At 51.2% G+C, this 15,939-nt stretch overlaps 2 protein-coding genes across 4 annotated transcripts in view; one reads left to right on the forward strand and one right to left on the reverse strand.

Moving 5' to 3' along the window:
• Window positions 1–1,800, forward strand: part of gmppb (GDP-mannose pyrophosphorylase B) — a 31,916-nt gene extending 30,116 nt beyond the window's left edge. For both annotated transcript variants that reach the window (XM_038810839.1, XM_038810840.1), the window contains exon 10: window positions 90–1,800. In XM_038810839.1, coding sequence (XP_038666767.1) covers window positions 90–221 — 132 coding nt within the window. In that variant the 3' untranslated portion in view covers window positions 222–1,800. The remainder of the gene's footprint in view (window positions 1–89) is intronic.
• Window positions 1,801–2,412: 612 nt separating this feature from the next.
• The window catches only part of LOC119973187 (E3 ubiquitin-protein ligase RNF123), a 537,603-nt gene continuing 524,076 nt past the window's right edge, over window positions 2,413–15,939 (reverse strand). For both annotated transcript variants that reach the window (XM_038810837.1, XM_038810836.1), the window contains exon 39: window positions 2,413–4,632. In XM_038810837.1, the coding sequence (XP_038666765.1) occupies window positions 4,533–4,632 (100 nt within the window). In that variant the 3' untranslated portion in view covers window positions 2,413–4,532. The remainder of the gene's footprint in view (window positions 4,633–15,939) is intronic.

Below are 15,939 nucleotides of genomic sequence, written 5' to 3' on the forward strand. Positions count from 1 at the left end.
AGGAGCTAAGTTGCCTCCTCCTGAACCAAAATAGTGGGATTGGAGATTATTGGTGGTGTATGGGCTAATTGCTTTCTGTTTGTCTCCAGGTGCGGATGGAGAATGTTGCAGTCCTGGGAGAGGATGTGATCGTGAAAGATGAGCTGTACCTGAATGGAGCCAATGTCTTGCCTCATAAATCCATTGCTGATTCTGTGCCTGAACCCAAGATAATCATGTAGGTCACAGCAACTGCTTGAGAGGGACATGAGCCCTGATTCCGAGTGAAAGGGATGAACTGTGCCAATCGCCAACAGACGGAACAGAGCTGCCGATCAACTAATTACTGAGGGTCTGGATGCTTCACTCATTTGCCCCTCCTGAACCTGAATTCACACTGACAAATTACTTTGGAGAGACACTATTGTAGCTCTCATCCACTTCCCATCTGTGTCTGTGAGGGATGTCCAGCTTGAAATGGCCGCAGTTCATTTCCCACAACTATTTGCTGCTTTGAATTAATGGTGGCTTTGCGAGGGGAGTAGGTCTTCTGATGCAGGATTACATTCAGTGCCTTGGCACATCTAATGCTAGTTAGAGGCTGGCTCTTAAAATATTTCTTGGAAATGCTGCACCTCTCAGCACTTTCTCAGGTTGGTGTACTCTGTTTCATGGAGGTAAAGCCTATCTCACCAAAAGTATCAGGCCCCTCATTAACACAGCATAAATGGCCGGTGTCTGAATGAGTTATCCCTGCGATTCTCTCTTCTTGGGTCTGTGGCATCTTCTTCAAGTAATTTTTAAAACTAACTTTATCTTGTGCAGTTTAATGGAATTGTTAAAAAAAGAGATGGTGTTGCCTGTCACATCCAGTTACCAGCTCACCCTCATGTATTGATGCTGGGTTTGAACCCAAATCTAAAATTCCACATCGTAACTTCCTAGTTTCAGAAGTCTGAGATGCAGGGTGGGGAAGCATTGTTCCTGGGAATAAATATAGGGTTCTGACATGACTGCATTGTGCTGGATGCTTTTGAGATCGTTGTTTCTCGGTTTCCTACAATGTTGTCCTCTATTGGAGATCAATGAAGGTGAGAGCATGTTTTAAAATGGAAGCAGTTATCCAGTCAATGGTGAGATAATGACCAGTGGTGTCCAAGCTTCCAACTTGTTCTTTTTAATTAACTTGTATGCTGATTTTCTATTAACTTAGCCTCTAGGTGGAAGGTATATTATTGATTAAAATTTGTTTTTGGAGCAGATATGAAATTGGACGCTGAAAGTGTAAATGAATGAAGCCTTCGGTTGTATTTTAACGGGACATGTTCTAATCTTGCGCAAATGAAGCCAAGCAGAACTGTACAAGTTTAATAACAATAGCAGTAGGCTTGGTGTTGGTCCATTCCACCTGTGCCAAACACAATTTGGGTGTTCATTTAACTATCAAAGAGTTGGCCTCTACCAGGTGGCCAATGAGCTGAGTACATTTGACTTGTACACTGCAATGGATTACAGACCTGCCCCAATTATTTTGAAAGATGGTTATTAATACATTTTGAATGGAGATGGGAAGAATAATCCCACTGTATTGTAACTTGTAACTGCAATTTAGCTGATGTTTGTATGAGGTCCTGGTATATGAACTGAAGCATGCTGGGAGTTGGTGAATGTTTAAGGGTGTAGCAGCTGAGAGAAAGTGGCCAGTATTCTGAATGCTGAAGCACTGACATCATGTCACTGATTCCTGGCTGCACTGACTTATTTTTTTAATGTATCTATTTTGTGGATATTGAATGAAAAGTAAAAGAATTATAAGTATGATTTGCCGCATTTGTCACATTCGAGGTTATTATGATCTGAACTAAAGTGTACCTGAAACAATTGGTGAGAGCTTGGCTCAGTGGTAGTACTCACGTGTGATGCTCAAGGTTGTGAGTTTGAGCCTGAGGATCCCAGTGCAGTAGGAGGCCATTTGGCCTATCGAGTCTGCACCGACCCTCTGAACGAGCACCCCACCTAGGCCCGCTTTCCCAGCCCATCCCCAAACATCTTTAGATACTGGTCATGCTAAATTATCCCTTAACCTGCACATCTTTAGACAGGCAGGAAACCAGAGCACCCAGACACACAGTCATCCAAGGTCGGAATTGAACCCGGGTCCCAGATGCTGTGAAACCTCAGTGCTAACCATGAATTGTTAGTAGCCCTTGCTCCAAGGCAACTAATACAGTTGGACAGATGGCATTGGCTATGCTGAGCTCCTGCCCGCAGCAATTTACTGACTGCTGCAATGAATGCTGACTGGTTCTTGCTGCCATTTTGATGGAATGCCGCTGGAAATTTGTACAATGTTTGGTAATTGATGGAGTTGAGGTGATGTAACTGACATCAAGTATAGCTTGCTGTGTTCAAATGTAGTGAAACAGGCCTTGAAACTGATGAATAAATCATTTTAATGCTCAGGTCTGCACATAAACTCACACAAGAACATTCTATCAAATTCAACATAAGCAGCAGCTTCACACACTCTCCATGACTCCAACAAGAGGGACTCTCTGTATTAAAAGCAGGCATCATTGGGTGTTCACACTGCATGCAGTTTCAGTGAGGTGCAACAAAAGGTGTCCCACCCTGTTCGGCCTTCCCTCACCTTTAATACAACTAAAATCAACAAAACTGGGTTCCAGTGACCCATTATAATTACCATGGGAACAACTGTTTGTGGAATTCTCAGGCAGGGATCTGCATTTCTTGGACTGAGACAACACACAGGAAATCTACTCTTTCACTAAATGTAAAACTTCAATGCTTTGAATTTGTTTGCGAGATAACATTTGCAGTTGACCCTCAGCTCTGTTGGATTCGCATCTGTAACAAGTCAGCGACTCTTCCATTTGTGCACAGCACCATAACCATAACTCGTGATGGATGAGGATCATCAATGGCACTCTCATTTTAGGACTATTTTCAGTGTGAAATGTTGAAGTTTCAGCTTTAAATTGCATGCAGCCTGGACTACAACATTTGACGCGTTATCATTGATGAATGCATATTGCGGGGTGACCAAGTGCTGGTGACTTTGAGGATGGTTGATACGCCCCGCCCCCTCAGAACTCTCACTCATGTATATTGTGTTAGTAGCTCTGGTCAGTTGCTGAGCTTAATACCAAGAGAATTTGCCATTGGTTAAAGCTGCATAATGCCAATGGGGTACACTGCTATCTGAGAGCTCAGTGTTGACATGTATCTCACTCAGTTGTGCAACAATTATTGTTACTTTTAGAACGTGTTGATTTAAGCTGGCACGTTTTAGTCACTGTTTCACTAACTTCGGCCTGGCCAAGGAGAAGCATCCACCATCTTCCAACGTTTATGTGCAAGATCCCCTCAAGGTCAATCCCATTGCAAATCCAGAATTTTTAGCAATCAAAATACCATAGCAACTCCAGGACAAAATACAACCTCCGCACTGGTTAATGTTAGTGAGGTTCATAAGGTTCAGCTCCATCTGTTTGTTGACAGTAATATAGGAACAGGTGGTGACACAGGACCGTGACTCGTGCAATATTCAGTGTCAGGCCCAATTCAAGGTTTTGTTGGGTTAGGTAAACATTTCTTCAAATTTAAACCTAAGGAATCACGCTGAGAAAAACAATGAGATGGAAGTCCAGGGGCACTCTGGGGATGGGAGGCCTGGGGAAGTGAGACAAGTAGGCAATGCTGCTAAACTCCAGCAAGTCTTTAATATCAGTGATCCAGTCCGGATTCTGGATGTCAAATGCATCAAATTTAAACCTCATTTCAACGGAGCCCAAGCAAAACAATCAGATGGGTAGGACTTTCCATGGAGCCTGGCAGAACCTTTGTTTGAAGGAAATGTTCCCATAGTTTTCTGACAAACTGGGTTAAGGATAAAACTTAATAAAACAAAGTAGTATATTGAACAATGCAGCTGATCAACAGATATCTGAATTCTGTTGATGGTGAGAAGTACCCAACAAAAACCTTAAGTGGTTGATGAAAGTGATTGGGGTAACTGAGCAGCTCACCTGTATCTGTAAGCATGAAATAATCAGTAAACAAAAAGATTTCTCCTCACGGGGTTACAGGATAAAGTAATTGGTTATTCAAAACTTCTTTCTAACACCAAAAACTACAGTGGGAGATGCACAATTGTTTCCTAATCCTTTCAAATGATTTTAAACTTGACCTCAATTTTGTCTCATGAGCTGGTATATAAGGTAGGCTTTAGGACCCAGCGTGGCAGTCATTGTTAAGATACAGTTTGCATGTTGGTGTTCAATAGGATAGAGCGAAATCCAATCTGTAAATTGCCCTTCAGAACACGTTAGTCTGTCAGTAATGATCAATATTTGAAACAAAATAGCAGTCTAACAAGCATATCACTGCTCACTAAAAACACCAAAGATAATTCCCTTTGTAAACATCAGATATTGATCATTCCACTCTCTGCATGATGCATAGTCCCCAATATCCTGAAAAGGCATTGCTTCTCCTTTACCCTCAGTGTTGGAAAGTAGGGTCAGTAGTAACTATGAGGAGGATGGTTTTATGTAATCATCCACTGCTGTGATTGTGGCCTTGCAGAAGAAACAATCCTTGTTGTTCATCAGATGCTGGTTGATGCAGGCTCTGGAAGAAAAACAGCAACAGGTAAAATCCTGATTTACTGCCTCAAAAACATAACTCAGCTGCTTCCAGATTGTCTATTATTTCTCATTATACAGTGTAACACCTACACAGGAGAAACAAAATGTAATAACTGGCCCCCTCACTGCTTCCAAATACCATGAAATATTACACAGATCTCATTTAGATTTCCACGCGTGGGCCGATTGGAGGACCAGGAGTTCAGCATGAGAACCAGGAGCAGTGGCCACCGGTGGGAAGTCGAGGACGCCATGGAAAGCAGGTCGCTCTTCCAAATAGGTGAGTGGGGTCAGGGGAGACTGGTCAGCCAGGCAAATCCCAGTGAGGCTGGAGGTACTGGTTGATGTGAAGTCGCCAGAGGGAAAGCCATTGATTGGCTGCCTGATTAGGAGGCAATCCCCTCTCCTCCGAGCCAGTAGGGAGTGGCTCCCAAATGGTCTCCCACATGGCAGGGGGCTCAGAAGGCTCACACATCATTGATAAAATGTCAGAGGCAGTGGCGGGAGTCCCTTAATTGGCCACTTATGTGGCTCAATTGGCCTTTGGATGGGAAGGCTGTCCCCACTGTTGTTACAATAGCATGGTAGCAGGATGGTTACAGAGATAGTGAGGCATGACACCAAAAACAGACAAATATATACTAAATGGGATTATTGCACTGAATGGGAGGGATGCACTGGGGTGGACGTGGAATATTGCTGGATGCATTATTTACCTGGATTGAGAGCAGTGGAGAGAGATAAGGGCACTTTTTTGTACAGTTCGAGGTATATGGCACAGATTTCAGCAAGTGCTGTGAGGGTGGCACAGTGGTTAGCACAACTGCCTCAGCTCCAGGGATTCAGGTTCAATTCCAGACTTGGGTCACTGTCAGTGTGGAGTTTGCACGTTCTCCCCCTGACTGCGGGGGTTTCCCCCGGGTGCTCTGGTTTCCTCTCTCAGTCCAAAGATGTGCAGGTTAGGTGGATTGGCCATGCTAAATTGCCCCTTCGTGTCCAGGGAGGTGCAGGTTAGGTTGTGGGGATATGGCGGGGTGGACATGGGTAGAGTACTCATTCAAAGGGTCGATGCAGATTCGATGGGCCTCCTTCTGCACTATAGGGATGCTATGAAGTGATTGGAAATTCGTACAGAGCAGTGGTCTGGCTTCAGCTGACATAACGGATCCAGTTCTGCTCCTTATACCATAAGAAAGAAATCCAGATATTGGAGAGGGGGCAGCAAGAGGTAACCACTAGGATTAGGTGCATAAGTTACGAGGAGCAGCTACAGAAAGGGAATGAACAAAGAACAATACAGCAAAGGAACAGGTCCTTTGGACCTCCAAGCCTGTATTGGCCCAAACCGTCAGCATTTCCGAGTGCCGTATCCCTCTATACCCATCCCATCCATGTATTTGTCAAGATGACGTTTGAACGCCGTTAATGTATCTGCTTCCACAACCTCCCGTGGCAACACGTTCCAGGCACTCACCACCCTCTTGTGTAAAAAAACCTGCCTCGCACATGAAATGAAATGAAACTGAAAATCGCTTATTGTCACAAGTAGGCTTCAATGAAGTTACTGTGAAAAGCCCCTAGTCGCCACATTCCAGCGCCTGTCCGGGGAGGCTGGTACGGGAATCGAACCGTGCTGTTGGCCTGCTTGGTCTGCTTTAAAAGCCAGTGATTTAGCCCAGTGAGCTAAACCATCCCCTATCTCCCCCAGATTTTGCCCCACAGACCTTAAATCTATGACCCTGGTGACTGACCCCTCCACCTGAAAGCGTGCCTGCCCATCCACTCTATTTATGACCCTCATAATCTTTAGACCTCTATCAGGTCACTCCATAACCTCTGTCGTTCTAACGAAAACATCAGAGTCTATTCAGCCGCTCCACATAGCTAACACCCTCCAGACCAGGCAACATCCTGGTAAACCTCCTCTGTACCCTTTCCAAAAGCCTCCACATATTTCTGGTAGTGTGGCGACCAGAATTGTGCGCAATATTCCAAGTGCGGTCATATCAAGGTTCTATACTTGATGCCCCGTCCAACAAAAGCAAGCATTCAGTACGTTTTCTTGACTACCTTGTTCACTTGTGTTGCCACTTTCAAAGATCTGTGCACCTCCACGCCCCTTTATTCTGGATCCCCCCCCACAAGGCAGGGGTGTCGTCCATCGGCCCTGCTGTTCGCGCTGGCAACAGAGCTCTTGCTGATAGCCCTTAGAGGGTCAGCAGAGTGGCAGGGGAGGAAGGGACACCGGATGTCGCTGTATGCAGATGACCTATTGCTGTTCGTCTCGGATTCATTGGAGAGTACGGAGAGAATTATGGGCTTGTTAGAGAGTTTAGGGGCCCTCTCGGGCTATTAGTTGAATGTGGGAATAAGCAAGGTGTTTCCGGTGAAGGAGGCGGGTTGGGGAGATAATTTAGAGAATTTGCCATTTGGGCAGCCAGGGATAGGTGTAGGTATCTGGGGATCCAGGTGACAGGGGAGTGGGCGACGATGCATAAATGGAACTTAAAGTTGGTGGAGGAGATAAAGGAGGACTTCAGGAGATGGGATACTTTACACTTGACAATGGTGGGGCGGGTGCAGGTGGTAAAAATGAATGTCCTACCCAGGTTCCTATTCCAGACCCTCCCGATCTTCATTCCGAAGGATATTTTCTGGAAGCTGGACAAAGCGATTTCGGAGTTTATATCGGCGGGAAAGGTACCTAGCCTCAAGAGGGCACTGCTACAGAGGCAGAAAGGGGGGTTGGTGTTACTGAACATGTTGCACTATTATTGGGCAGCGAATGTGGAGAAGGTGAGGCAGTGGTGGGAAGGGGAGGGGTTAGAATGGATGAGGATGGAGGAGTCCTGTAAGGGGTCCAGCCTGAGGGCCACGGGGACGGTGGCACTTCTGCTGGCACCAAGGAGATATATTGAGAGCTCGGTCGTACAGTCCACGATTAGGGTGTGGGTCCAGCTGAGAAGGCACTTTAGGATGGAGGAGATGTTGGTGTTAACACCGTTGTGTGAGAATCATTGGTTCAAGCTAATGGAAACGGGTGGCACATATAGGAGGTGGAGAGAAATGGGGCTGGTGAGGGCGAGGGCTCTATATCTGGAGGAGAGGTTTGCAAGTCTGGAAGGGCTGTGGGATCCCGAAGGGAAGCAAATTCAGGTACAAGCAAGTGAGGGGCTTTGCACGGAAGGAATAGAGAGGGTTTCCCAAGCTGCCGAAATATGCCCTATTGGAACGGTTGCTGCTTCCGTATGTAGAAGGGGAGGGGAGGATCGGGGACGTATATAGGTAGCTGGAGGAGCAGAGGGAAGCGCAAGTGGTGAGGATCAAGGAGAAATGGGAGGAGGAGATAGGTTGGGGAGTATGCAGTGAGGCACGGTGCAGGGTGAATTTGACCTCGTGTGCGAGGATGAATTTGATACAGTTTAAGGTGGTACACAGGGTGCATATGCCTCGGGTAAGGATGAATGGGTTCTTCAAGGGGTGGCAGACGAGTGAGAAGGTGCGGACCAGCGAACCCCGCGCATATGTTCTGGGGCTGCAAGAAGTTGCTGATACCGGGAGTGGGTATTTGGACACGAGAGAAATTTGTGGAGGTGGAGGTCGGGCCGGATCCTATGGTGCCGACTTTTGGAGTATCGGCAAGGCCGGAGCTGATGGAGGGCCGATGTGGTGGCCTTCACCTCCCTAGTTGCCCGGCAAAGGATTTTGCTGGAATAGTGGTTGACTACGCCGCTGGGGATGGCAGCCTGGCTAGGGGACATGTATGATGTATGACTTCCTCCGGTTGAAGATGATTAAGTTTGAATTAAGAGCATCAGCAGAGGGGTTTGAGACACAGTGGGGACTGGTCACGACCATGATTGAGGAATTGTGAGGACTTCCGGTTGCGGCTATGCGGAGCTAAGCCGCACGTTCGGCAGCTCCTGCTAGAAACGGACTTTGGGGCTCTTTTCAGGGCCCCGAATGGAGCTTTATCGATGATTCCCGACGTGGGAAGGTGTCTGCAGTAGATCCCCAGGGTTCTATTGTCCGGACCAGGAGTGGGGTGAGCAGAAAAGCGGTGGCAGCGCCCCTGGAAAAGCGGGGGAAGGGAAACAAAATGGCGGCCGGCGGAGCCCTCGAGGAGTGGAGGCAGTGGGCGCAGGAGCAGCAGGAGACTCTTCGGCGCTGCTTCCAGGAGCTTAAGGTGGAGTTGCTGGAGTCGCTGAAGTCTACCACCGGTAAGCTGCTGGAGACTCAGACAGCCCAGGGGGCCGCAATCCAGGAGCTGCAGCAGCAAGCCTCTGAAAGGGAGGATGAGGCCGCGGCCCTCGCGGGGAAGGTGGAGATGCATGAGGCGCTCCATAAAAAGTGGCAGGAGCGGTTCGAGGAGCTGGACAACCGGTCGAGGTGGAAAAATTTACGGATCCTGGGCCTCACGGAGGGGCTGGAGGGGTCGGACCTGGCGGCCTATGTGGTCGTTTTGCTGAACTCGCTGATGGGAGCTGGGTCCTTCCAGGGGCCCCTGGAGCTGGAGGGGGCCCACAGAATACTGGCCAGGAGGCCCAAGCCGAATGAGCCGCCGCGGGTGGTGCTGGTGTGGTTCCACCGGTTCATTGACTGGGAGTGCGTGCTTCGGTGGGCCAAGAAGGAGCGGAGCAGCAAGTGGGAGAACACGGAGGTGCGGATCTTCCAGGACTGGAGTGTGGAGGTGGCTAAACGGAGGGCCGGGTACAATCGGACGAAGGCGATGCTCCACAGACAGTGTGAAGTTTGGCATGTTGCAGCCGGCGCTTCTGTGGGTCACCTACAAGGACCGTCACCATTATTTTGAGTCCCCGGAGGAGGTGTGGGCCTTTGTGCAGGCCGAGAAATTGGACTCAAACTGAGGGTCAGGGATGGGGGTTTTGTATGTAAATGTAACTGTGTCTATTTTTTCTTTGGAGGGAGGGTTCTCTGTTTCATGCAGGATGTGTGTTGGCTTTAGGGTGGGTGGGGCGATGTCTTTATGTCTTTTTTTATGGGTCTGATGGATGGGTTCGGGCAGGGAGGTAAACTGGGAGTGCGGGGAGCTGGTGGTGGGGACCAGCAATGCGAGTTACCCAAGGGGAGGCGGGGTTGAGCAGGGCGAAAGCGCGGGCTTTCCTCTGGTTTCCCACGCTGCGGGGTGATGGGGGCGGGGACGGGCCTTTGCTGGTTGTTATTTTCCTGTGCTAGAGCGGGGGGGGGGGGGGGGGGGGGGGGGAGAGGAGGGCCTGCTGATGGGCACGGAGGAGGAGGAATAGCCCCACGTGGGGAGGGGTTGGAGGTGTGGCGGGAGTTGTCGGGGTCAGCAGAAGTTAACTGGCTCACGGGAGTGCTATGGGGAGGGGAGGGGGGGGTCGCGTGGCTAGGAGGGATCCTAGCCTGGGGGGGGGGGGGGGGGGGGGGGGGGTAACCGGGTTGCTGCTGAAATGGCCAGGAAGGAGCTGGAGTATGCAGGGGGTGCTGGGGGGAGAGTTGCCGCCGTGGGGAACAGGCCGAGCGGGGGGCGCTGGCCAGTGGCGGGCAGGGGATGGGTTATGGTTAGTCAGCAGGTGAGCGGGGCAGGGAGTCCTCTGATCCGGCTGATAACCTGGAATGTGAGGGTGCTGAACGGGCCGGTCAAGCGGGCCCGGGTGTTTACACACTTGAAGGGGCTGAAGGCGGATGTGGCCATGCTCCAAGAGACGCACCTGAAAGTGGCAGACCAGGTTCGACTGAGGAAGGGTGGGGTGGGCCAAGTATTTCATTCAGGGCAGGATGAGAGGAATCGGGGTGGGGCAATCCTGGTGGGAAAGAGGGTGTCATTTGAGGCGTTAAATGTGGTGGCTGACAGTGGCGGGAGGTATGTGATGGTGAGTGGTAAGCTGCAGGGGGAGCGGGTGGTGCTGGTGAATGTTTACGCCCCAAACTGGGACGATGCGGGGTTTATGCGGCGCATGTTGGGCCACATTCCGGATCTGGAGGCGGGGGGGGCCAGATCATGGGGGGGGGGGACTTCAATACAGTGTTGGATCCCCCATTGGATCGATCCAGGTCCCGGACGGGTAGGAGGCCGGCGGCGGCTAAGGTGTTGAGGGGGTTTATGGATCAGATGGGAGGGGTGGATCCCTGGAGGTTTGCGAGGCCAAGGGCCAGGGAGTACTCGTTTTTCTCCCACGTGCATAAGGCCTATTCCAGGATTGATTTTTTTGTCCTGAGCAGGGGGCTGGTTTCGAGGGTGGAGGATGCTGAATACTCTGCCATAGCCATTTTGGATCATGCCCCGCACTGGGTGGACCTCGGGCTGGGGGAGGAGAGGGACCAGCGTCCACTCTGGCGCTTGGAGGTGGGGCTGCTGGCAGACGAGGTGGTGGCCGGGAGGGTTCGGGGGTGTATCATGAGGTAACTTGAGGCCAACGATAACGGGGAGGTCCGAGTGGGGACGGTCTGGGAGGCATTGAAGGCGGTGATTAGAGGGGAGTTGATTTCCATCCGAACCCATAGGGAGAGGGGAGAGCAGAGAGAGAGGGAGAGATTGATAGGGGAGATGGTGAGGGTGGATAGGAGATATGCGGAGGCTCCGGAGGAGGGATTGCTGGGGGAGCGGCGTAGCCTTCAGGCCAGGTTCGATCTACTGACCACCAGAAAGGCGGAAGCTCAGTGGAGGAAAGCACAGGGAGTGGTGTATGAATACGGGGAGAAGGCGAGTAGGATGCTGGCACACCAGCTCCGAAAGCGAGATGCGGCCAGGGAGATTGGGGGAGTGAAGGATAGAGATGGGAAGGTGGTGTGGAGGGGGGTAGACATTAATGGGGTCTTTAGGGACTTTTATGGGGAATTGTACCGGTCTGAACCCCCGGTGGAGGGGGGTGGGGGGGGGGGGGGTAATGGGGCGCTTCTTGGACAAGCTACGATTTCCGAAGGTGGAGGCGGGGCAGGTGGAGGGACTGGGGGCGCCGATTGAGCTGGAGGAGTTGGTTAAAGGGATAGGGAGCATGCAATCGGGGAAGGCGCCGGGGCCGGATGGGTTTCCGGCCGAATTTTATAAAATGTTTGCGGATCTGTTGGGCCCTCTGTTAGTTCGGACCTTTAACGAGGCAAGGGAGGGGGGGGCTTTGCCCCCAACTATGTCACGGGCGCTGATTTCCTTGATCCTTAAGCGGGACAAGGACCCTTTGCAGTGTGGGTCATGTAGGCCGATCTCGCTGCTAAATGTAGACGCCAAGCTGTTGGCAAAACTCTTAGCTACATGAATAGAGGATTGTGTGCTGGGTGTCATTCGCGAGGACCAGACGGGGTTTGTAAAGGGAAGGCAGTTGAATACCAACATACGAAGGCTTCTCAATGTCATTATGATGCCGGCTGTGGAAGGGGAGGCGGAGATAGTGGTGGCATTAGATGCGGAGAAGGCCTTTGATAGGGTTGAGTGGGGGTATCTGTGGGAGGTGTTGGAAAGGTTTCGGTTTGGGGAGGGTTTGTCCATTGGGTGAGGTTGCTTTACGAGGCCCCGATGGCGAGTGTAGCCACGAATAGGAGGAGGTCGGAGTACTTTCGGCCGCACCGGGGGACGAGACAGGGGTGTCCCCTGTCCCCCTTGCTCTTTGCGTTGGCAATTGAGCCCCTGGCCATGGAGTTGAGGGAGTCAGGGAACTGGAGGGGCCTGGTGCGGGGTGGGGAGGAGCATCGAGTGTCGCTTTATGCGGACGATCCGTTGCTGTATGTGGCGGACCCGGTGAGGGGAATGCCGGAGATGATGAGGATTCTCAGCGAATTTGGGTGCTTTTCTGGGTATAAGCTCAACCTGGATAAGAGCGAGCTGTTCGTGGTGCACCCGGGGGATTAGGAGGAGGGGATTGATAGGCTCCCACTGAAGCAGGCATGGAGGAGCTTTAGGTACCTGGGAGTCCAGGTGGCTAGGAGCTGGGGGGCCCTGCATAAGCTCAACCTCACAAGGTTGGTGGAGCAAATGGAGGAGGAGTTCAAAAGGTGGGATGTCACTGGCAGGTAGGGTGCAGTCCGTCAAGATGACGGTGCTCCCGAGGTTTTTGTTCCTGTTCCAGTGCCTTCCCATCCTTATCCCGAAGGCCTTTTTTAGGAGAGTCAACAGGAGTATTACGGGATTTGTATGGGTGCATGGGACTCCGAGGGTGAGAAGGGTGTTCTTGGAGCGGGGCAGGGATAGGGGAGGGCTGGCGCTGCCCAACCTCTGTGGGTACTATTGGGTTGCCAACGCAGCGATGGTGTGTAAGTGGGTAATGGACGGGGAAGTGGCAGCATGGAAGAGGATGGGGATGGCGTCCTGTGTGGACACGAGCCTGGAGGCGCTGGTAACGGCGCCGTTGCCGCTCCCTCCAACGAGGTATACCACGAGCCCGGTGGTGGCGGCTACCCTCAAAATTTGGGGGCAATGGAGACGGCATAGGGGGGAGGTGGGTGGCTCGATGGAGTCCCCGATACGGGGCAACCACCGGTTTGTTCCAGGGAGCATCGATGGCGGATTTCTGGGCTGGCACAGGGTAGGTATTAGGAGGTTGAGGGACCTGTTTGTGGATGGGAGGTTCGCGAGCCTGGGGGAGTTAGAGGGGAAGTTTGGGCTCCCCCCGTTTAGGTGCATGCAGGTTAGGGCGTTTGCCAGGCGGCAGGGTTCCCTCTGCTGCCCCCACGTGGGGTACGGGACAGGGTGCTCTCGGGGGTGTGGATTGGAGGAGGAAGGATTTTGGACGTATACCGCGTAATGCAGGAGGTAGACGAGGCCTCGGTGGAGGAGCTGAAGGGTAAATGGGATGAGGAGCTGGGTGAGGAGATTAGGAGGGGACGTGGGCGGATGCCCTGGAAAGGGTGAATTCCTCTTCTTCCTGTGCGAGGCTTAGCCTCATACAGTTCAAGGTGCTGCATCGGGCTCACATGACCGGGACGAGGATGAGTAGGTTTTTCGGGGGTGAAGACAGGTGTGCTAGGTGCTCGGGGAGCCCAGTGAACCACGCCCATATGTTTTGGGCATGCCCAGCGCTGGGGGAGCTTTGGAAGGGGGTAGCAAGGACAGTGTCGAGGGTGGTGGGATCCAGGGTCAAGCCAGGCTGGGAACTCGCAATTTTTGGGGTTGCAGTGGAGCTGGGTGCGCAGGAGGCGAAAGAGGCCGGTGTTCTGGCCTTTGCGTCCCTAGTAGCCTGCCTAGGATCTTGCTTCAATGGAAGGATGCGAGGCCCCCAAGCATGGAGGCCTGGATCAATGATATGCCGGGTTCATCAAATTGGAGAAGGTGAAATTTGCCCTGAGGGGATCAGTACAGGAGTTCTTTAGGCGGTGGCAGCCTTTCCTGGACTTCCTGGCAGAACGGTAGGAAAATAGGCCGGCAGCAGCAGCAACCCGGGGGGGGGGGGGGTTTGGTTTGGTGGGAGGGAGAATTGTGTACATAGGTTTGTTGGATGTGGCGGGTATTATCTCTTTCCTTTTTGTTGCTTGCATTTTTGTTTGTGTTTTAGTAGTTGCTTTTGTAGTTGGGTGGGTGTTGTTCTTGGGTTTTTACCATGGTTGTGTTGTTAATATTGTTTTGTTGTTTATAATTTGTGAAAACCTTAATAAACATTAATTTTAAAAAAACATGATTGAGGAATTGTTTGTAGCGGGGGGTGGGGGGGGTTGCGCGCAGCGGTGGGGAGAACCTAAAACTAAGTCTCGAGTTCCGGAGAATGTACTCAGACTTATTTTTGTTTCTGTAGTTTTGTATACATTGGCAATAAACAGGGTACGGAAAGGTTAGCACTGCTGCCTTGCGGTGCCAAGATCCCAGGTTCGATCCCGGCTCTGGGTCACTGTCCGTGTGGAGTTTGCACATTCTCCCCGGGTTTGCGTGGGTTTCACACCCACAACCCAAACATGTGCAGGGTCCGTGGATTGCCACTCTAAATTGCCTCTTAATTGGAGAAAATGATTGAGTAATCTATATTTATTTTATAAAATAAAAAATAAACAGGATTCCGAAGAAGATGCTTCAGAGAGGGCGACAGTCAGGGGCTTTGGATCTGCTAAATCTGCTGTATTATTATTGGGCGGCGAATGCCGAGAAGCTGCGAGGCTAGGGTAAGGAGCCGGAGGTAATCTGGGTGAAAATAGAGGCAGGCTCTTGTAGGAGGTCAGGGTTGCGGGCACTGGCAAGAGTGTGCTTCCGTTTGCCTCGGGAAATATTCGGGTAGTCCGGTGATGGTGGCCACACTCAAGCTATGGAGGCAATTTCAGCAACATTTTAAGTTGGGGCGGGGTCGAGGCTGATGACGATCCGAGAGAATTATTTATTTGAGCCGATGAGATTGGATGCTCAGTTTCAGGGATGGGGGGGGGGGGGGGGGGGGGGTGGAAATGAAGGACTTATTCTTGGAATGGCTTTTTGCGGGCTTAGCTGAGTTGACGGAGAAGTTTGGGTTTCCGCAGGGGGGGGGGGGGGGGGGGGGAGGGGATGTCTTTGGATATATGCAGGTGTGGGATTTTCCAAGGAAGGTTTTCCCAACGTTTCCGGTGTCGCCTACCTCCTTGTTGTTGTAAGGGGTGTTATCGGTGATGGGGTTGGGGGCGACTTATGGGAGGATTCTGGAGGAGGATATGGTGTTGTTGGAGGGGTTAAGGTGAAGTGGGAGGAGGACCTGTGGGTGGCATTGGAGGAGGGGCTGTGGTGTGAGGTTTTGCGGAGGGTGAGTGCTTCGAATGTGTGTGTGAGACTTGGGTTGATACAATTAAAGGTGCTGCACAGGGTGCACCTGACGAACTGAAGGATGAGCTGGCAGTTTGATGGGGTGGAGAACACTTGTGGGAGAGGCCTGGCCAAACAAGTGCATGTGTTCTGGTCCTGGCTGAAGTTGGAGAAGTATTGGGATTATTTCTTCAGAACCATGTCGGCGATTTGGGCCCCCTGGGGGCCATATTTGGGGTGTGGGGCCTGCCAGAGCTGCAGACGAGGGCGAGGGCAGAGCTTTTAGCCTTCGCCTCTCTGACTGTTGGGGTGGGTGGAGGTCAGCTTCTCCGCCCTGTGCCTCAGTATGGCCGGGGACTGGATGGACCTGTACCGTGAGAAGGTGAAGTTCACCTTGAGGGGGGCGATTGAGGGGTTCCATAAGAGATAGAGTCTACTTATTCTTCACTCAAGTTTGGGAGTTTGGAGGGGTTTACTCTTCGAGTTATATGTGGATTGGTTGATGGGCGGGTTTCTTCTGTTGTTCTTTACATTTTGGGTTGTTTCATTTTATGTATAAAATGTTAAAGACAAATTAAAATATTTTCAAAAAAGTCACCAAGAAATCTAATCGGGAATTCGGGA

The sequence above is a fragment of the Scyliorhinus canicula genome, chromosome 11, assembly GCF_902713615.1.
Source record: "Scyliorhinus canicula chromosome 11, sScyCan1.1, whole genome shotgun sequence".
Classification (NCBI taxonomy): domain Eukaryota; kingdom Metazoa; phylum Chordata; class Chondrichthyes; order Carcharhiniformes; family Scyliorhinidae; genus Scyliorhinus; species Scyliorhinus canicula.